This window comes from Pteropus alecto, unplaced genomic scaffold, assembly GCF_000325575.1.
Source record: "Pteropus alecto unplaced genomic scaffold, ASM32557v1 scaffold164, whole genome shotgun sequence".
NCBI lineage: Eukaryota > Metazoa > Chordata > Mammalia > Chiroptera > Pteropodidae > Pteropus > Pteropus alecto.
In genome coordinates, this window is record NW_006439568.1 from 1,873,541 (window position 1) to 1,897,005 (window position 23,465).

At 36.5% G+C, this 23,465-nt stretch overlaps 1 protein-coding gene across 1 annotated transcript in view; it reads right to left on the reverse strand.

Annotated features, from left to right (window-relative positions):
• ABI3BP (ABI family member 3 binding protein) overlaps nt 1–23,465 on the reverse strand; it is a gene marked incomplete at its 5' end in the record, with an annotated part of 234,390 nt that overhangs the window by 27,861 nt on the left and 183,064 nt on the right. Inside the window, 7 exon segments of the mRNA XM_025050066.1 lie at nt 632–841; nt 7,122–7,190; nt 7,707–7,835; nt 10,592–10,684; nt 12,201–12,278; nt 18,918–18,992; nt 20,695–20,760. Coding sequence (XP_024905834.1) covers nt 632–841; nt 7,122–7,190; nt 7,707–7,835; nt 10,592–10,684; nt 12,201–12,278; nt 18,918–18,992; nt 20,695–20,760 — 720 coding nt within the window.

The following is a 23,465-nucleotide window of genomic DNA, read 5'->3' on the forward strand; positions in this document are numbered from 1 at the left end:
AGTGTCATAAGTCTTTTACACTTTCCCTCTGGTTTTATTATTCTGTTCACTATTGAGAATTAAATTCTCATATGACAAATTTAAAGAATGACTCAGGATTTCTTATTTCCACAGTTATTTTTAGAGGAATTGGGTGGGTGATAGCATAATCAAAATTTCCTGAGATGAGCAGAAAATTGACCAGGAATAGAATTTTTTAAATGTCTCCTAAAATGATTGAAATAATTTTTAGCCTGCTTGAAAGTTCCAGGTCGATATAGAAATTGGGTTGCTGAAAAGAAAATTGATTTAAATGTCATCAGCAGTGGCAACTTCTCATATATTATCTATAATTTTCTCGGTAATGAAAAGACTAGCTATATCTTCGCATTACAAAAAAAATTTCTAAAAGAAGACGGAAAGGTGCAATTTAAGAGACCTACTAAATTAACAGACAGCCCGTAACCAGGACAAAGATAATTTTTTTAAATCATAATATGACACTTTTGACAATAATGTACCAAAGGGACAGCAGAAGTAGGCTGACTTGCTACTCCTGAGATCTGCCTCACCATAGTTTGACTCAAGTCCCAGTGCACTGCATTATCAAAGCTTCCCAACCATAGTAACAGTCCTCATTCCGTGATCTTACCGGTGACAGTGTCATTTAGTGGTTTTTCCCAGTCCAAGATGACAAATGATGGACACCCTTCCACGGTGACCACAGTGAGGTTGGAAGGTGGGTTCTGCGGTGGGCTGGTGGCGTTCCCCTCTGAGGCTTCCTCTACAGGGAACCGTTTGACGGAGTCAGTGATGGAGCAGGGCCTATTGTCAGGCTTTTGGATGTATCGCACATGTGGACCTGAAGGAGAGAGGACTCTGTCATTTACCATTTTTTTGAGCTTGTAAAGAAGGAGAAGGTAAACTTGTAAATATAATTATCTGTTTGAGAATATTTGGTCTCATAAGCAGATGGGTGAAAGCAGTGATGTGGATGGCTCAGACTCCTGTCTCTGGAATACATGATATGGATGCGGTTGTTGATTTACATTTTTAAGTAGGTATATCTTATGCTAATATACAAATGTAATTTGTTCCCCTTGAGCATAGTTTAAACCTCATGATGGGGCATTGGAAAGGGCTTTGCTTCAGTTGTGGGCAATAATTAGCCCTACATTAAACACAGTTTTGTTTTCACCTAGTAAATCTTAGAAGCTAGACTCAAAAGGATCAAGTGGTTTCAAGTAATTTAGCTGTATCCCAGAACAAAATTCAAAAATATTTTAAGAATAAAAAACATATCCAGCACCCAACAGGATAAAATTAACAGGAAAATATTACCCATAATGAGGAAAAACCAACCTAGAACTAGCATAGATGTTAGAACCATTAGACAAAAACAATAAAGCAGTTGTCACTATTATCCACCTGGTCAAAAATTAAGACATAGAAGATGTAAAAAAGACCCAAATCAAATTTCTAGAGATGAGAACTAAAATATATAAGATACAAAATACACTGGGTGAGATTAACACAGATATGATATTGCAAAACAAAAGATTAGTAAACTTAAAGACATAGTAATAACAACTATCTAAAATTAAAATGGAGATAAAAAAGAATTAAAAATATAAACAGCATCAGTGAGTTGTGGGATAACTTCCAGCGGTATAATAAAGATGTAATTTTAGTATCTGAGTATAAAAGAGGGGGCAAAAAAATTTGAAGAAACAATAGCCAAGAATTTTCCAAATTTGATGAGAACCTCTAAAACATAATAAATGAAGCTACTTTAAAATGGAGTCAGAGTTGCCATCCCCAAGGAACTGGCTTGAATGTCTTATGCCTCAAACCTTTGTAATATTAAGGCAAAAATAACCCTTTGAATAGGCCTAAAGTAACATGTTTACCAAAGAACTGTTTGTAAAGATAGCAAGAAAGCAGATATTATGACTGTAGTCTGATGACTATAGAATTGAAAATTAAAAATATTGTTTAGAGTTAGCATCTCTGTTAGCTTATCTGAACCAATAGAAATGCCTTCCTCCTATTGATTTAATTGTCTCCCTTCCCTTTCTCAAAAATGTCCCTTGCCTTTGTCTCCTAATCTATTTGAGTTTCTGCCTGCATCAGTGCTTCCGGAATAGCTATTCTTTTTTATTTTCTATTTTTAATCTCAAATACATACTTGTTGCCTCACTTTGGCTTTTTATCTTGAGGTTAATACCTCAAAACCCACAAATCAAAAAGTTCAAAGAAACCTAAGCATAACAAACATGAAGAAACTACACCAATTATAATCAAGTTTCTTAAAACCAGGATAAAAACCTTTAAAGGAAGCAGAGAAGAAATGTTATATGTAGAACAACAAAGATAAGGATCATGGCAGATTTCTCTTTGGAAAGAATGCAAGTGAGAAGGCAGTGGAGCAATGTCTTTAAATACGGAAAGAAAATTAGAATTCTATAACTAGTAAAACAAATATATATTTTTTTTATAAGCAAAATACTTTTTAGACATTCAAAAGCTGAAAGAATTCATGACCAGCAGACTCATCAAGCTACAAGAAAATTAAAGGAAGTCCTGCAGGCAGAAGGAAAATAATGCCAGATAGAAATATGGATCCACACAAAAGAATGAAGAATGCTGGAAATAGTATAATTTTTTTTATTATTTAATTCTCTCTAAAAGATAATTTACTGCTTACACGAAAACAATAATTTAGTGTGATATATACATGTAAAAGTAAAATGTATAACAACAATAGCTCAAAGGCCAAGAGGAAAAAAAGCTGCTATACTAATAGTTCTCATGCTATTCATGGACTTGTAGATTATCACTGGAAAGTAGATTTTGTTAAGTCAAAAATGCGTAACTCCAAAGCAATAACTGAAATAACAAAATAAAGAGTTTTAGCTAATAAGGCAACAAAGAAGATAAAATGGAATCATAAAAATACTCAATCGAAAGGCTGACAAAAGAAAAGAGGGAACAGAATAAATGGGAAAAATAGAAAAAATAGCAAGATGATAACAGGTAAATAACAGGAATGAGAGAGGTGACATTACTGAAGATTCTACAGATATTAAAATGACAAGAAAATATAGTGAACAACTTTGTTCAATAAATTTGCCAATAAATTTGACAACTTAGATAAAATGGACTAATAACTTGAAAGACAAAAATTACCAAAGCTCATGAGGGAAGGACAAATATTATGAATAGCTCTATACCTATTTTAAAAAGTGAATTATACATAAAATCCTTCCTGCAAAAAGATTGTGAGGCTCAGATGGCTTCACTGGTAAATACTACTAAACATTTAGGGAAGAAACAATACCAGTTCTAAACTCTTTCAGAAAATCGAAGAGCAGAGTTCAGCATTATTATTATACTAAAACTTGACTTAGCCATTACAAGAAAACCACAGACGAATATCCCTTATTGAATACAATTTCAAAAAAATTTTTAGCAAATTAAATCCAACAATATATTAAAATGAAAATGCATTATGAGCAAGCAGAATTTGTCCCTAGAATACAGAGTTAGTTTAAAATTAAAAAACAATTACTTCATATACCCATCAACAGATGATTGGATAAAGAAGTTATGGTTCATATATACAATGGAATATTACTCAGCTATTAAAAAACTGAAATCCTACCATTTTCAATGACATGATGGACCTAGAGGTTATTCTGCTGAGTGAAATAAGTCAGACAGAAAAAGATAAATACCATATGATTTCATTTATATGGAGAACCTAAGGAAAAAAAAGAACAAACTAATAAAAAGTAGACTCAAAAATATAGTGGACAATTTGGTGACAGACAGAGGGAATGGAGGTTGGGAGATTGGAAGAATGGGGTGAAGGGTTACAAAAATACAAATTAGTAGTTGATTGATGGTCACAGGGCTGGGGAGCACAGCATAGGGGATGCAGTTAGAATTAATATATTGGGTAGGTGGAAAACCAGAGGAGAGAAAGAGCAATTAGAGGAATCATTTTATAAACTATATAAATGTCTAACCAATGTATTGTATACTTGAAACTAATAAAAAAACAATATTAAAAATATTAAAAACCCCAATTCATGATATTAACAAACTAAATAAGAAAAACCATATAATCATCTCAATAAAGGCAGAAAAATAATTATACATAATCTTGCATTCATTTCTGATAATAATTCTTACCAAAGTAGGAATAGAAAGGAATATTCTCAACCCAATGAAGCAGTGGTCCCCAACCTTTTTGGCACCAGGGACCAGTGCTCCTATGAGAATCTAATGCCTGAGACCTGAAGTGGAGCTGAGGCAGTAATGCTAGTGCTGGGGAGCGGCTGCAAATACAGATGAAACTTCACTGGCTCCCCCGCTGCTCACCTCTTCCTGTGCAGCTTGGTCCCTGAAAGGCCACAGATCAGTACAGGTCTGTGGCCTGTGGGTTAGGGACCTCTGCAATAACGGGCATCTATGAAAAACCTACAGATAACATCATATGTAATGGTGAAAGACTGAATGCTTTTCATAAGATCAGGAATAATTTTTATTCAATATTTTACTGGAGGCTCTAGCCAATACAAAAAGGAAAGAAAAAAGCCAGTAGGAAAGGAAGCAATAAAACTTGACTCTCAAATGATGTAGTTCTATATGTAGAAATCCAATGGATCTATAAAAAAAAGCCAATGTTTTGCAAGCTGAAGGATATGAAATCACTGTACAAAAATCAATTGTTTTTCTTTATATTAGAAATGAATGACTGAAAATTGAAATAAAAATACTTTTATGATTTTCTATACACTGAAAACTGTAAGACATTGGTGAGGGAGACTGAAGACCTAAATAAACGGTGAGATATACCATGTTCATAGGTAGGAAGGCTCAATATTGTATAGCTGTCAATTTTCCCCAATTGACCTATAGATTCAATGCCATTCTAATAAAAATCTAAGCAGACTATTTTTTTTAGACATTAACAAGATGATTCTAAAATTCAGGTAGAAATCCAAAGGACCCAGAATCACCAAAGCAACTTTGAAAAACAAGAACAGTGTTGTAGAACTAACATGACCTGCTTGCAGCACTTATTATAAAGCCACAGTAATTCAGACACCGTGGTGTTGATGTAAAGGTAAGTGAATCAATGGAACAGAGTGGAGAGCCCCCAGTTACACACACACACACACACACACACACACACACACACACACACACACACACTGATTTTTAACAAAGGTACAATAAAATTCAGTGGAGAAAGAATAGTTTTGTTTTTTTTTCAACAAATGATGCTGGAACATCATTAGATATCCATAAGTAATAAAATTAGCTTGTTTATTCCTTGTATCACATACAAAATTTTATTCAATATGGATCATAGACCTAAATGTAAAAGTAGAAAACTTCTAGAATGAAACAGAGGAGGTCTCATAACCTCTGATTAGTCCATGATTTCTTAAATACAACAGCTAAAATACAATCTCTAAAAAGCCAAATTGATAAACCAAACTTCATGAAAATTAAACAGAGACACCACACATTGGGAGAAATATTGCAAAGCCATGTATCTAAAAAAGGTCTCCTATCCAGAAAATATAAGACTCAAAATTCAACAATGAGAAAATAAGCAACTCCATAAGAAAAAAAAATGTATAAAAAATTTGAACAGACATACCAGAAAAAGATATATGGATGGCAAATAAGGACATGAAAAGGTGTTCAGAATTCTTAGTCATTAGGGATATGCAAAGTAAAATCACAATCAGATAGTACTACACACCTGTTTAAATGGTTGAAATTAAAAAGACTGACTATACCAAGTGTTGGCAAAAATGGAGAGAAACTGGCATTCTCGTACACTGCTAATGGAAAGGTAAAACAGTACAATGATTGTGGAAATGGTTCAGTAGTTTCTTAAAATAGTAAGTATACACTTACATATAATCTAGCCATTCCCCTCATGGGCATTTGTCCAAAAGAAATGAAAGCATATGTCTATACAAAGACTTGTACATTAATGGTTACAACAGCTGTATTGATAATGTAAAAAAAAATTAGAGACAACTTAGTGGAGGACCAGGGGAGGGAGGGAGCAATTGGAGGAATTGTTTTATGAACAATATAGATGTCTAACCAATGTACTGTATACTTGAAACTAATTTAAATTAATAAATTTATTTTAAAAATAAATAAAAATAAAATCTTATAAAATTAAAAAAAAAAAAGAGACAACCCAAATGTCATGAACAGGTTTAATAAATAAATTATTATATATTCATAAAATAGAATACTAGTCAGTAATAAAAAGGAATGGACTTTTAATACATGCAGCAAAATGGATGAATCTCCAAATAATTATATGGAGTAAAAGAAACCAGACCAAAAAAAGAGTTTATACATTTATACAAAATTCTACAAAATACATACTAACCCATAGTAAAACAGATTGATGGTTACCTTGGAACTGGAGGTTGGGTAGGAGGACTGAGAGGGAGGGATTATAAATTTTGGAAGGTGGTGCCTACATTCATTACCTTGATCATGATGATGGTTTCTTGGGTGTATACATATGTTAAAATTGATCAGGTTTCATACTCAGAATGAAATATTACAAAAGAAAAAATACTGGGCTCTATATCATATTACATCTCTTCTACTTCGTTAGATTAGATTACTGTTCAAAAATATTCCAATTCTTGATTTGATTTGGCTGTGTGATTTTCTTTGGCCAATGAATATTAGCAGGTGTAATACAAGAAGGAGCTTAAAATGTGGTTGTGTATTTGGATTCTCCCTCTCTTGACTTTGTCTAGTCATGAGAATGGCTTCTCCTGAGTCACTCGTGGTCCTTTATCCTGGGAACCAGAATGAACAGATGAAGATCTGACTTGGCTCAAACCCACAAGAAGCCTAGCTGTACCTGCTGCTAGAAGCAGGACCAGCCAGCCAAGAACATTCTAGATTAGCCAACCCCAATGTGGTTAATATCATGATGGTGGCCTGTACACATCTGAGAAGTAAATCCTTATTACAGTATGACATTAAGATTCTGTGGTTGTTTATTACACAGCAACAGTCAAATGATACGCCCACTGAAGATAGCCTTGTCAAAGCTAAGATTTGCGACTAATCATACATACCTTTAAATCTGGGCTTTCCAAGAGGATCAGTTTCTCTTGTTGGACTTGAGCTAAAGTCAGTCACATTACCTGAGGATGGAATATAGGAAACACTTTTGGCAAAAGATAAAGCTTCATGATACAATAAAAAGTAGTAAAGACTATAAATATTTAATATGCCTCCTAGTCAACTGCTCACTACTTTGATTTCCATTATTATTGTTATTCATACTACTCTCAATAAAGGCCTTTTAGTTCTGCTGCAGGTGTTTTGGAGTGTAACCAATAATGATTTAAAGATTATAACCAAGTAGCTAATACCGATAAATTAAGAGCTATGTGATTAGTAATGACATGTGATTTAGTAAGAAGCACTGGGCAATCTAGATCTTCTCAGGAAGGCTTTCTAAAAAAAACTTAGGCACTTTGTAAAGGGAAGGATCATATTCTATACTGAAGCATTAAAAAGAAGTATTATTTTTAAAGATATTAATTATAAAATTGAGTAAAATAGATGAACCATAACTGAGACTCTTTTCCCCTTAATTTGAAATATTTTAGTACTTTGTAGCTAAGCATCCAGTGGGAAGTGACTGATCTACTAACCAAGATATTCTCCGGAGGCGGGAGCTGTTGGTTCCTTTTTATCTATCTCCGTTCCCTCTGAGGGGGCTCCGGTAGGTCTGAGTGTTGCTCTCAAGGGTGGGGAAGTCACTCGGCCTGATGAAATGATTCCTATAATGGAGACACAAAGTAGTCAGACTTCATAGGAGCACTGCCAAGTTCTCCATTTATTTATCCAATAAATATTTATTAAGCACTTACCATGCAGCTTGATGCTATATGCCAGGCTTGGAGAGAAAACAAGCTCTGGTGTCCTTGATCGAGATAGATGTGTGAGTCAATATTATGAAGCATTATAGATAATGTGAAAGAACTGGATAAGGTCACAGAGAGGGGAGGGCGTAGTAAAGTTTATAGGGAGAGATGAAGAGTTTTGGCTGGGGGAAGGCAGAAATGTCTTCACAGAGAAAGTGCCAATAAAGAAGAGAAGTGATCAGTAGGTAGGTATGAAAGCTCTACTCTAGTCAGAGGTTGCCAGAAGAACCAAGTCAGGGAAGCATGGAACCATTTGACATGTTTAATGTGAAGGGGTGAGAGCCAGGAGTGCTCTGGGGTGCAGTGAGGGCTGAGAGTGGAGGGGCAGAGAAGGGCAGATAACGAAGAACCTCATGTACCATGGATTTGGGCATTATTTTTCAACAAGGACCACTGAAAGATTTTCAATAGAGAAGTAACAAGATCAGATGAGAATAGGATGTATGGTTGGGGTACAAGGCTGGTGGCAGAGAGAAAAGTGAGGAGACAAAGCAGTTGTGTAGGCAAGGGCGGGGGAGGTGAACTATAGCAGCAGTGAGACTGGGCAGAAGAGGTTAGTTAGACATGAGAGATGTCAAGGAGATGGAATGGCCTGATGTGGAGATTAACTGGCAAGCATGGGAGGTTTGAAGAAGAAAAAGATTTCCAAGGTAACACCTATAATTCTGGCCTAGCAGTCAGAACAGTGCTGCTTTCAGATGTTATATACAAGTGTCTCCTCTACTAAAAACACTAGTATGTCTCCAAAACTGGATCCATCCCAAGGTCTGGGCAGCCTGGGAGTTTAGACTACAGCAGAGGCCAGATTGGATCTTATAGTCCTCTTGGAAAAGGAATCATTCTCAGACAATAAATAATCAAGGGGTACAAGACTGACCCGAAGACTATGGCCCAGTAGAAAATCATGGATGAGTCACTCAGATGGGCTTCTGATCCGACCCGTGCAAATGCTCCTGGTGGAGGTGGGCCACAATGAGAAGGCAAGCAAAAACCAAGAGAAGTTGCACTGTAGCTCTTAGGAGCTTTTTAGAGTTGGCAGGCCCAGCCAGAAGTGCTGGCAAAACACTTTCATCCTGGCAAGGAGAGGGCAACTTGGAGGCCTCAGTAGATCTGGAGACAGGGTACAAATGGAAAATGCCACATGGTAGCCTCAGACTGTACTCACAGGCATCTGTGAGAGAGGACATGTTCAGAGCACTCCCAGAACATTTTGTTGATTCCTGAATTCAGCATGCACTTTCTGTGATGGTAATCAGGGCAAAACTGTACATCTGCCCTTGTTTGTGTTTGGCTTCTCAATGCAGCCACTTCCTCTGAGTTAGAGGTGAATAGCAAGAGGTGGGTGGGGGGCCAGAGTTGATTAACAAGTTAACTCTGGAACATCTTCATGGTTCTTCTTCAGGCCAGGTGAGCTATACCAGAGTTACACTTACTGATGGGAGGGAACAAGGGATTTTATATGGCAGGAACCAAGGCCATGTTGCTGCAGCTGAAGACACAGCCTCACAGGGAAGCCCTGTGCATGGAGTCCCCCAAGTTTTCATGGGAGACACTCAGGCATCACTTTCAGTCTGTGACTCACTCAATTTGACCCCAGATTTCAATGAATGAGGAAGACCAGGTGTCCTTGCTGGGGCCACATCCCTGACTCAGGAAGATACCAGAAGCATGGATAAGAGGCTGGATCCTCTTTCAGCTGATGGGGAAAATAACCCAGAGTTCATTTTGCATGTGATATACCATAAAAGCTTCTCCATCACCACACCCTCCTTTTATCCTATAAAAAGAGCGACATCCATTCCCTTTCACATAAACTTTTACCACTTTCATCTTCACAGCTGTCTTTAACACTTTTATTCTAATTCCACCTACAAAATATTTAGGAAGTAGGGATGGTGGAGAGAGGGAAGAAAGATGGGGAACATGCTGTGATTTGCTGGTAAGTCCAGTGGAAAAACTGTTAAGAGAAATGAGGAAAAGCTTTGCTCTGGACTGGTTCGGTTTTCACTGATTCTTAATTTCATTAATTTATTCACTTGGCAATTACTTATCAAATATCCTCTATGTGCCAAGAACCAGGTTCGGTTCTGGGAGGTCAGAGAAAATGTACCAAGGATTCTATCATCATGGAGCTCTTAGCCTAGTAGGGGAAGACAAGCATGCAAACAAACAGGCATACAACAATTTGCTCTTTGCTCTAACACAAGAGTGTGTCAAGGACCAGTAGAACAGAGAAGCAATACTAAGACCACTTTGAGGAGCTTGAGAAGGCTTCTTCAAGAAAAGGGTGAAGTATGAGTATCCCAGGTGACTATGGGAAGGAGACAACACATGCCAAGGCCTGAGTCAGCTTCTGTCTTGGCTTCAAGCACACAACAACTAAGAAGCACACTGGCCTAGATGCTCAGAGATGGTTTTTTTCACCCCACCCATCCAGAATACGATTTCTCAAAGCTGTAATTTACCATGTCTGGTCTTCAGGGCCAACACAGGCACGTGTCACACAAACTGAGGGCTTGTCCATTGCCTGAACTATTACACCAAGAAGGGCTTGTGGTTGGCTAGTAAAACTGAAATCATGGATGAGTAAGGAATGTATGAGACTGACATACCTGCACTTCCTGGCTTTCCAGTGACATTATTCGGCGGTAAGGGTTTTCTTCGTGGGGGTGTCGGTCTAGGTGCCAAGGGTGGGTGACGAGTGCCTGGGGTTGTAGCTAAGAGATTATAATACAGATAAGGCCGTCATAAGGATTCGCTCTATAAAAATCATAGGTTTTTAAAAAATAAAACATTCGACAGCTAGTAGTTTGATGACAGAAATAGATTCTATAGAAAAGTGCATGAGTAATATTTTCTGATATTCTTCTAAATTAATGTTCGTAATACACCAAAGGATAATGAAGCACATTAGCATATTAAAAATCCTCTAATTATAGATAAAATATGTAGGTATATTTGCCTTTTGAAAGGATGTATAGATGTACAGAATTTAATATCTTTATTTTCCCATCTAGACTCAACAGCAGCATTTCTGAGCTTCATTGTCTCCAGTTGCCTTTAATTTTGATACTACAATACTTACATCATTTTAGCTTTAAATTGTTAAAGCATATAATTTCTTATTTAGTGGGTGATCCGCCCCATCCCCCAACTCTATTATATATTTAGAATTAAGCGAACACTTTCAGAACTTAAACCGTTACAACAAGGGAGCCCTGATGGCAGAAGCTATAACACTGTGCCAATGAAGAGCAGGGTTGCCGTGAACTGCAGTGCACCACACAGGGGCACCTGGCCAGAGGTATGAGCCTGGTGGGAGCCAAAGTTTAACACTCACTCTGCTCATCCACTCACAAGCCCTGATGCAAGGCTACCAGCCCAGAGTAAGGGCACACTTTTCTAAATGGATTACCTGAAGGGCTGAGGGAAGAGTATCATTTAAAAATTGCATAAGGTATCTACTTTGCACAAAGTCTATGAAGACTAGAGGTGCCTGGATCAGTCTACCTAAACCCAATTTTTCTTTTAAATCTCTGTTATAGCTTAAAAATTCATCTCTTTGCATAATACATGTTCGCTTAAAAATCTTCAAGTACAATTGACAATCCAGGAAAATGCCCTCTGGCTTTAAGTGCTTCTTAGGATACCAGGAAGTGTGTGTGTGCATGCATGCATGGGGGCACTGAGTGGTACTGGTAGAATATCTGTAGCTCAGCCATTAATACATCAGAGTAGGTTTCACAGTGTCCTTTCAGAAAGCACAGAGTTCTTATTCAATGCAAAGATATTCCAAGTCACTGACTATATAATTTTAGCCTAAAATATAGAGCATAGTCTTAAATTAGAAACATAAATCACTTCAGGCAAAAGGATATTGTAATAAATTACACAGAAGTAAAGCTGGAACATGATGAAAAGTAGAACCCACAGTGACTCTTCAGGATTTGTCCATTTTGGCCTCTCAGAATGTTATGTGAAGTAATTATTCAATTAGTACTCCATTAGAGGTTCTCCTTAATGTTTAATTTGTGCACAGAGCACTTCTCACTTCTCCACAGATAAGATTTTCGAATGTTTTCCTAGCAACCCGCATGTCCCATTAGCACGATGCCAACGCTTTGGGGGCCGGGCAGAAGCAGCTGTTTTTGCTGCAACAGGTGATACTGTAGTTACTGCCCACGTTTCAGCAAAGAGCTGAGTCAGCAACTTATTCCTTACCTGTTTTCTTTGTGGAATGCGTAGAGTCTACTGACACATTTCCACCAGCACCCGATGGCTTCAGAGCTTGCTTGACCCCTATGAGCAGAGATAGGAAAAGGGAATAAATATGTAGCCAAAATGTGCCAAATATTCTTCTTCATGGAAACTTGGTAGAGTTGTCAGTGATAATGTGCATTCTTTGCACAGCAAGGACACTGGTGATTTTGTGCCCAGATGTTTTAATTGGCTTCTCCCACCTACATACAGAAGAAATTCAAAGGCCTACGTTCCTTGATTATGATATTTTCTTGAGTTAAAAATTTGATTATAATTTATGGTTTTGTCTTAATTTTCCATGATGCCCACCCTGCACTGCCTTCCTGTGTGGTACTGCCTCGCCAGGAGAATTTCATCTATACTAACTGGCCTTTTTTTTTTTTTTTTTGCCAGTATTCATGGATACATTTTGTGGTTTTTTAAAAAAATTTTTCTTTAACCACTTTAGCCCCATAAAAAATCTTAAAATTCCAGTGCGTTTGGGTTTATATTTAATGGATTGACTTTTAAAATATTTCTGGAGAGGCCTTTGCCACCTGGCTGGTTATGCCACAGATTGGATCTGTACCTTTGAGATTTGTAAATTAGGCCTGGGCAGGCTTATAACGCCAAACTGTTATTTGGAAGAAACTGATCTGAAAATTACTTTGTGTGATATTTTATCTCCTAAATTTTTCAAACATAATCTGGTGGTTATTCCCCAGCCATTCTCCTGAGTTTTGAGTTTGAGTGGCTGCCCTAAACGTAGAGAAAACTGATTTAGATTTCATCCTATTTTATTTTTATTATTCTTTCACATTATAAAATAATTATCCCTGATGTGGCTGATAGCCTTTCTATTCATTAAGAATAGAAACAGACATTTTTAGGATCTAAAAAATAAGTATCATGTTAGATATAATGGCTTACCCTAAAAAACAAATCCATACTCTGAGGACCTTATTATAATTCACATATTAAAAAATAAGAACATTTAATTAATATACTAGTTAGTACATTAACAATGACAAGCACAAACCCAACCAGAACCTTGTTTTGAGGGCTGTGTTCCAAGGACTCTGTAGGGACATTACACAATCTTATTAATGTGCAGGCAAATATATTAATTAAATATACAACAGAGCTCTGTTAGGTAGTATTCCCACATTAATTTATAAAATTAAATTATTAATTATAATTACTGTAATATAAATTAACATTATGATATTAATGTTATGATCATTAACATTATTAAAATTATAATTGTGATTGACATTAATTTATGAAATCTAATCTTGCAATCCCACATTCTGCTGTTTGAATAAGAGATAATAAATAAAATCATGGTGCTTGTTTGTATGGAATCCTGAATTACATGTTACTTATTGTGGTAGGAAAAAAAATCTTTCTGGAGTCAATGACTATTTTGTGGCTAATTCCACACGCATGGCGAAAACAAATGTTTGTTAGTCTTCTTCCTGTGCCCCACTGTCAATGGTAATGGGGCCAGGGAAATGACTCATTGGGTGATTGCTCTGGCCATGGCATATGGAAATGGAAAATACTTCTATCTGTGTCACTGGGATAACCTGACTTGGAGAGATTTAATTTACTACTATTGTTCGAGGATAAAGAATGTGTAATATGCTGTAGAAGGTTAGTAGCTGTGTGTGCCTTCAGTAGATTCTTCTTTACAGCCTTTCACCATTTTTTTTTTTACCCTTAAAAAAACTAAGTATTCTGATTCAACACTGTGCAAGCACCTTCTATGTTCATTACCTGATTTGATCTTTACAACCCTTCTGTGTGGGAGATACCATTCAGGTCCCACAGATGAGGAAACCCAAGGCAAGGGTAGATTAAGCAATTTGCCTAAGGACACACAACTAGAAGTGGTGGGATTCAGACCCACCTGCACCTGGCTCCAAAGACTCTCTCTTAAGCACTAAGTGGGATAGTACAGACTACTAGTCATTCTCCTACCATTTTCTTCCTTCTCTTATCCCTTATAACAATTCTAAGTGCCTTTAGCTCTAGAGTCCTATACTGTATCTTTTGGGTGGTTTGAAGTACCACCACTGTGTAAGCAGTAAATAGCCATGACAGACAAGCATGTATAATCCAGGCATGCCACTGATTTGTGGGACTCAGAATCAACACGAGGCTGACAGAACCCAGGCATATGCAGATTCACCAAGCTACGGGCTGATGAAATGGATATTTAGGAGAGAATCTAGAATTCTTCAGGATTACTTTATGAATAAGACTATATAAATAAACTCTCCTGGCCTCATTTCTAATTAAGGGAGAAATCAATAGAAACCAGCCATTTTCTGTTATTTTCTCTGATCATACTGTTATGATCCTGAAATGTAAATACCCAAATCAATAAAGTATCAACTGATAAACTGGACTTTCTCGAGCCTTTAGGACAGTAAAAGCCAGTAGTGGATGAAAACGTTGGTTAACAGTCCTATAAAAAGCAGCTGTGGGGCTTGGAGAATGAGCATGGAACTGGGGACAGGAGACTGAACTCCAGTTCTGGCCCTCCCTCCACCTAGCTGTGGTTTGCATGTCAGCCAGGCAGCAGTATGAGGACAGAGCCTGGAGACCAGTGAACTTCTGTTGACCTGAATCAGAGGAGAGCAAGGGAAAGCCAAAGATAGCTGAGAGGCAATGGGAGGGAAAGGAGGAAGCCAGTAGGAGAGATACTGCAGAGACAGAATCCTCAAGAACTGGCACTCGATCAAACTGTCTGGCCCAGATTGTGACCTAAATTCTTTTTCCCTCAGGCAGGATTAATCCACATATTTTCTAAAGGGCAGAATTGGCTTTGGAAGCACCAGCACTTGAACTTCAGTGTAAGCCCCCAATTGCCAAATGGGAGTTCTCCAAAACCCTCTGGATTTACATAATTCACCTCTTAGGAATTTCTTGTTAAAAATGAAGTAATAGTTCAGGTATTTTTAACCATGGTAACAAAAGCTTTGCAAAGAAACAGTAAACTGGGCATCAGTTTCCAAACGTATCAGAGACTCTATTCCCTGGGACCAAAAAGGGGAGGTATTTATGGATAATTGGTCACTTTACCCTTGTCTCCAGGTGTTAGCACCTGGCTAAAAAGACAGCAGACTGGAAGATTTAGCCATAGCTCAAACACATCCCTCCCCTTGGAAAGGCCTGGGTTCTGGCTGTCAAGGAAACTCCATGTTGAGGCAGTGACGTACACCTCACTCAGGTGTGGAGAGGGGAGTCTAGGGTTCCAGTACTGAACATATCTGTCACACCACATATGCCAAAGTGGTTTCCAAGTTACTTTGCCTAACACGTAATGGTGCTTCAATAAATGTTGTTTGAATGAAAGAATAGCTGTACAACTCAGCGGCTTTCTTCTATAGGGTGAAAGTTGGGGAGCTTGCTTACCACAGGGTCAGCAAACTTCCCTATCAGGGATCAGACAGTCAATATTTTCAGCTTTGTGGGCCATATATATTTGTCACAACTGTTCAACTCTGCCACTATATTGTGAAAGCAAGCTATGTTTCAATAAAACTTTATTTACAAAAATAAACAATGAGCTGTATCTGGCCCGTGGGGCTGTAGATTATGTGATCCCCTGTCTAGTGCATACTTGTTGCATCTCTGGAGTCAGATCTCAAGTGAGTTATAATATGTAGAACATATCAGTTAAGCTGAGACACAGCTCTGGAAACCATGAAAAAACAGAGTGCTGGAACAATGACTTACCTAAAACCTCAACCTCTGAAGGCTACTTTCTAACTTTCAGGTGGAGGAATATCTATAAATATCAGTATGAAATGCACATAGTACAGAAAAAATATTTCCAATAACGTTATGAAATAAGAAACTTGGCTTAAGATGGCTTAAAATTTTCTGCAGTTTATGAAATCAGTGTAAGATTTTTACAGAGGCCCAAATAATCAAAGGTCAATAGTTTTGAGGCCTTAGAATCCTTCTTTAGCCTTCCAAAGGCACAGTCTTAAGTGGCCTAAGACCATAAATAGATCCTATACATCCTAAACATTTCCTTTATCAACAGATTTTTTTTTAATGTAAAGTATCTGGGCTGAAAACTTCAGCAAGGAAAACTATAGGAAAATGTATGTGAGAAGGATAATAAAAATAAATATTCTCTGTAAGACGTCAAAGTTGGATAAGGAATCAATGGACACAGAAATGCTGTCTCACTGAGACTCAATAGAGGCTAGAATTGACTGTGGAGGAGATAGTAGGACTGAGTCAGAGAAGAAAATAAACTTAATGTTTCTGTAAACAAATCAGATGGAAATTGTGCAGAATCAAAGTAAGGTAGACACATGTAATTCTATAATCTGGAGAGAATAGATTTTAAACATTCTTTTTTTTCTTATCAATTTCTCAAAACATGCCCTAGGCAAATAGTCTGAGAGCTGTTACATTTTCCCTTTATAATATGCTAAATAATGTCATCTGTGATTTCCAATTTTTTATACTATTTGCTTCTTTTCTTGGTTTATTGCACTGGCTACACACTCCACTACTATTTCCAACAGAAGTTGTAAAAATAGGAATCCTTGCTTGTGTTCTTGATATTAGGAGAAAAACACTTTGATTTTCACTATTAAGTATGATGTTAGCTGTATATTTTTCACAGATTCCCTTTATCAGTGAGGAAAATTCCTTCTATTCCTAGTTTTCTGAGAGTTTTCAGCACGAATGAATTTTGAATTTTGTCTAATGGTTGTTTTTTGTATTTATTGAGGTGATCACATGATTTTCTCCTTGGTCAGTTAGTGTGGTGAATTACACTAATTTGTTTGAATGTTGAACCAACCCTGTATTTTTGAGGTAAATTTCATTTGGTGGTTATGTGTTATTGTGGTAGATATGCAAATGTGCCACCCAGATCTCTAATCCAGGCTCTCTCAACTGAGGCTGACCCTGAAGGAGCTGATGGTTGGAAGCTATCTGTTGACATCACTCTCTGTAGCTGGGCAGCAAGCCTTTCCCTGAAGGGAAATTCCAATAGACAGACATCAGAACATAAAATAGGTGCAACAGTTTTTGTGTGTGTGTGTGTGTGGGGGGTGGAGGTGGAGCAAGAAAAGGGGAAACATGAGCTCAGCTTAGTCTACCTGTGCCCACCAGCCCCTTTCTACCAGCAATTAACTGATTAAATTGAAGAAGCCCTGGTAAGAGATCATCCTTCCATAGTCGACAGTATTGTAATGGCCATGCGTACAGCAAGATAGATGCTAGAGTAATCAGGGGGATCACTTCATAAACTATATAAATGTCTAACCAATGTATTGTATACCTGAAATTAACATAAAAGATTTAAAAAACGAGATCATCCTTCTAAAGCTAAGTTAGATCAATTAATACATAGTTCACTTCATCTACACAAGAGAATAATAGATGTCAGTTTGTGGCCCTGAAAAAAATGTTTATATTGCTGAAAAACTAAAATATAATGACTGTCTTCCCTTCGAAAGATAGTTAGCATTTTCCTAGTGAGAATCAATGCTTGATTGTACTGAAGGTTGATGGCTTTCAAAATTGATCATAGTTAGTTGTTCTTTCATTTGCTTTGTCGATGTAAATGCTTTCTTCTATTTTTACTTAGACAAACTCAAGGGAATTACTTTGAATATTAAGAAGTTGGCTCTGTTTAGAGCTAGATTGTTTATGTCAATCTGAGACAGCATGCATTGCCTAATCCCACAGTTGGGAAGAATGGAAGGAGCAGCTGAGCACAAATAGATGTCAGAATGCTTTCTTACTTTTCATGAGTCAGAAATTTACAGTAATTGCCTCATTAATTGATTTGAAGGGAAGGGAATTCCTAGAACTTCAGACATTGTAATAACCTATTACAAAAAACACATTCTAAAATGAATTCAAATGTTGTTACATTGACTATGTTCAGGTATTATTCATATCTCTTTCTCATTAGGGAACCATCATAGGTCGAATAAATAAACTCTAAGTTCTTGCTTTCTTTACATACACAAGTGCAAGATTTGTACTATTTAGAAAATATTACAGTGGAATTATGCAATCCCATATTGAAGTATAGAAGTATTATTTATTCACTTAGTGAGTTGGATGTTTTAACTTTTGTCCTAGTTATCTGTATGATGCCTAGTCCCATAGATCTGACTGGATTAAGGCGATGCCATTTAATTAAGCTGAATGATTTGTAACATTAATATGACTGTAACAATGGTGATCAACTGCTAATTGCTCATGTTTAACTATCATATTCCAGATTGCAAACAGATGCAGGTCTTCCAAAAAAATTATTATAATGGTACTTGTGAAATTATAAACTTTAAAACGAAGTCATTACAGTCTCAAAGACCAAACCTGCATATGGAAAATGGTTTGAAATTAGGGGCAACAGCTATTTTGATATTTTAATTCAGTAATTCATATTAATCAGGATCTTTTAAAGAATCAAGACTATATATGGCAGCTAATTTAGTGGTCTGGATTTAGAAAGGTGAAAAATTCCTTTTTAATGTTTTCAGAGACATTTGAAATTTTGATTTTGGAATGAATTACAATTTTCAATTCCAGTTAAGCTAAGAACTTCCAAAAAATTATTGAAGTGTGACTTCAACAAAATTATAAAAGTTGAATGAAAACATTTATAGTTTTGGTGGTATCAAAAGGAAATAAATTTGTGATTATCACCTGTTCCCATTCCGTTTCCTCTGGGTGTCCCACTGGGTTTGGGTCTACTAGGTCTTGTAGTTGTCTTATTCAGAACTACAATAAAGTGGGAAATAAATAGTTCAGACATTTTCTTATTAAAAATTTGCAGCCAAGAAAACCGAAACTTCCCAGAGAATTGTAAATCATTTAACCAGACAATAAAAAAAATGATGGCTTACCAAAAAATATTGTGCAGAATACAGAAAACCACAATTCTGATTTAACAATCATAGACTTGGATTTGGGAATAAAGACTTGAGTTCATACTTTGAGGTGATCAAATTTCTACTTCTAAATGGGAAATATCTTACCTTATTTATAAGCACTACATAGATTCCAAAATGGAACAGAAGAAAGATCAGGACTACCTATTCCAATGAAAAACCCAAACTTGAAGTATATTTATTTGATATATCCTTAGTTTATAACTCATAAGTTTGTGGCCCTTTCTCAGGAGTCTCTAGGTACAGATGCTCCTTGATAATCATGGCACGAGTCCATAACTGTACACAGAACTGTGATAAAACCATTGAGATTTCTCTTCTGCTTTGTTAAGAGCCATAGCATTACCAAAACTTTAAGAGGTCACCTATTTTATCCTCTGTTTAGAAGACTCCTTAAGGTAAAGCATCAAGTGTATTGCAGTTAAGAGAGCAAGCACGGAAGCCTAGCTGCTTGACTCTGAATCTTCTTCCTAGTTCTTTTCATACCTTAGCTCCTCTCACTGTACCCCAGGACATATGGCAAGCCCTTGGTCAATGTTAGCCATTACTGCCTCTGTTTCTTTATTTTGTAGAAATGTTTAATATAACCAGCCACACATTAAGCCATCAACAGCTATTATGGTACAAAAGTTGCATGGAGATATATTTGTTTATAAAAGACTTCTGTGCCTAATTATCTTTAGGAGTTGGAGGAGTAATCAAAAGAAGATATATATGGGTTTTCCATAAACCAAAAGATAGAAAATATTATTTGTTTTTTCTTTCATGTGCCTGGTGAGATGTTCACCACGAACATTAATTTATAAGCCAGTTTCGTCATTTAAAACTTCAAGAAAACTTCTTAGAATCACAGTGAATAAAGAGCAGAAAACACCAGAGTCTTTAGTCTAACTTGTGCTTTAGCATAGAAGCAATTTACATGGACCAAATCAACACCTCCAGTTAACTTTTCTCTAATGAGCTCCAGTGAGAGAGATTATAGAACCTTTGGAGAATTTATTAAATTTAAAGTATTTTCCAATGTTTAATTATCAATTTATTTTTTTTGTTATTTACAACTTTTAAGATGTGGTTTGTTTTTTTGAGTAATATGAAGGAATCAAGTACAAGCGTTTTCTGAGAACAAGAGCCTTATATACTGAAGAAACCACTCTTCTTAAAAAATAAATAACATTTATTTGAAAGCGAGTAATATGTCATAGCTAATGCTGTCTCTATAATTGGCATGAAAATTAGACTGTGTGCGCGTGTGTGATTTATGCACAAATAGTATTTTTAAAATACTTTTATACTGATAAAGTTTCATAGTGGTCTCTGAATCTGATCCTGTTCAAGAACCTCAGTCAAGTCTTGTCACTTCCATGGATTCATCATTACCTCTACACTTATCCACAAAAATCAGAATTTCTTTATGACCTTTATTTAAATTTAAGAAAACATAGCCCTCCTTTGGTACATTTGGGTGTTTTGGGACATTTCCTATCATCTCAGATGTGCTGATTATTTATTCATCAGAAAAAGAAACAACTTACCAGGTCGGGTGTGTGTTCTGTCTGGTGTTCTGGGCCTCACAGGAGTAGTGTACAATCTATGTGGTGCTGAAACAGAGGAAATGCTTCATATTTAATAACCAACACTCAAAAGCCCACTAAATGAAGATTTAGCACCCTAGGGACCAACAGCTTGTACGCTTTGCATAGAAGTAGAAAGAACATTCTGCAACCTCCAATTATGCATTACAGAATTGATGCTAAAGGAAAATAAAATGTGAAAATATTTATGACTTGAAATTAAAGACAGACATTATCAGAATGAGGTAGGTCATTTGTAATGTGTGTTAAAGAGTTATCATTTGGTTCATGTTTTTCAAGGGCATTCATTTTACCAGATAATTGCTTAACAGGGTAAACATATAAGCCAACTATATCCATCCATTCATCCATCATCCATGTGTCCATGTGTCCATCCATCCATTCATTCATCCATCTGTTAGTCCTTCCACATTGCTCAATTAGGTAGTCACTGTGGAACATTATGTTGCCAAAGAAGGCAGGTAATCTTAAAGGAGAAAAGGAAAATGTTTTTAGGTAAGTAAAAAGAAAAATTATAAACATGTGATCTTTATCAAACTGTCTTAACTCATAAACCCTGAAATAGTCACTTAGTGCCATCTATTAAAGTTTTAGAAATGAGAGAAAATGACCTCTGCTATTCTGTCCATCGAGAGAGGGAGAGCAAGAACTCAGACAAACTTTGGGACCAACACATCAACTTGTCACTTCCTGCTCAATCAACGGCCTGGACAGTGAGGACTCCTACCGAAAATTTTTTGAATAAATTAAAAAAAACTAAATAACCACTATAAGCAGGTAAATTTATGAGAAACTAAATTGACATATTTTTGCTTCTTAAGGTTTTAAAGTGTGCATTCATCTAGGAATTGGTCTGTCCTTCCCTTCCCTCCTCTGCCTCCTGCTTCCGAATTTCTTGGTAATGTTTAGCTAACACTGGAAAGAAATTTTCTTGCAAACTATGTAAGTAAATTACATCATTTCATTGGTTTTGCTCACATCTTGATCGGGTATTTATGTAACCATAAATCAGCAATGCTTTGCCTACCAAGTCAAAAAAAAAAAAAAAAAACCACACCTGCAAAACAGATTATAACATAGCTCATTTATAAGTTCCCAAAGTAAAGACTGATGAGCAGGATTTTGCCATACTTCAGGCCAAAAACAGCAGACACATACTGAAATTCTCTGTAGGTTTAGTATGGGCCTTTCAAAGTATAATAACTAAAGTGAACAGAGGTACTGATGTTATAAAATATGAATTCTTGCACACCTTAAAATGCATGATGATGATTAGCCAACATTTTTAATTTTTTTTGAGCATGGTAGAAATCTCTGTCAATTTAACATATTTCGGCTTTTTATGTTAATTTCTTCCATGGTAGATTGCTTTCACTTAAAGAACTGCAGCAATCATGGTTCTTATTAGTCTCATTTTAGAATAAATATAAATTTTAAAATTTTATACAGAAAAGAGACTTAGAGCAGAACACAGGACTATATTCATTATTTCAAGGCCACAGGATCAGAATTTTTTCCAACAGTATTTACTTAAATCTAGAAAGAACTTTTATAAAAGAGCTAAAATATAACTTAAATTTAGGCTGTGAGTTACTCAGATAGCTCATTACCAAATAACAAATGGCCTTGAGAAAACTGCTCTAAGGTTTCAGTTTTTAACTAAAGAAGACAAAGGAGCTTTGTGACAATGTAATTATGTAAACATCATATCCACATACTCTTTGGTGACTAACAATAAAATAATTTTAAAAGATGGCTTCATATCTGAATAGTTTTATAAAAATCTATTTAAAACGAACATTACAAATACTGTATGAACATAACATCAAAAATAAACAAACAAGGGTTACCTCAAAGGACCCGTGTTCTGCCCAGTATAGAGAGAGGCAAAAGAGGATTTAGCTTTCCCTGGATGGGGTAGGGATCAGGGTGGTGAACAGAGTAAAATCATCAAAATATTCCGCAATTGCCTCTGGCCAAGTGGATTTCTACTGTTGATAATTATGAAAAGGGCAAAGCAGAGGAGCTTGAATATTTCAGGGATGTAGAGTGCTGCAGGGAATTGTCTCAGTAGACAAAAGGGCCAGGGTACCACAGAGGAGAGGTACTGGAGATTCTAGCAGGCTCGTGCCATAGGTTTTAGAGCACTTTGGAGCACTCAGGCCCCATGGCTGAGGGCTTGGACAGGTTGTGGTGCATGCATACGCAGAGTACGAAGATCAAGAGGATTAATTTTATTCCTACAGCATTTCTCTCAAATTGTTGTGTGCTGTCCTGTGCTGCTAATACCTGATGTTAGCAATGCAATGCAACATGTGGAAAATATAAGTTGAACTTCAGCAGAACTCAGGCACGTGTTGATGAGGGTTGAGCCAAAAGGTATTCCTAATGACACACAACATGCCTTTCCTAAAGCTGACCCTCTACTCCCAAGCAGGGTTATTGGGCTGGGCCAGGTTGTGGATGCTGCTCTCATCCCTAAGATGTGTCCTTTCCTAGGATGTCCTTTGTCACCTCATGTAAATGAACCTCTGGTGAGCCCACTTTCAAGATCCTTGGCACAAATCTAGAAAAGTGTGAAACCTAGTGTGGTTTAGTTTAGGCTGTAGCTAAGGATCCTCAAAACATAAGAAAATAATTAAAATATAGTATATAGTATATCACATAAATATACTAAAATAATTCATATTTATAATGATAATAATTATAAT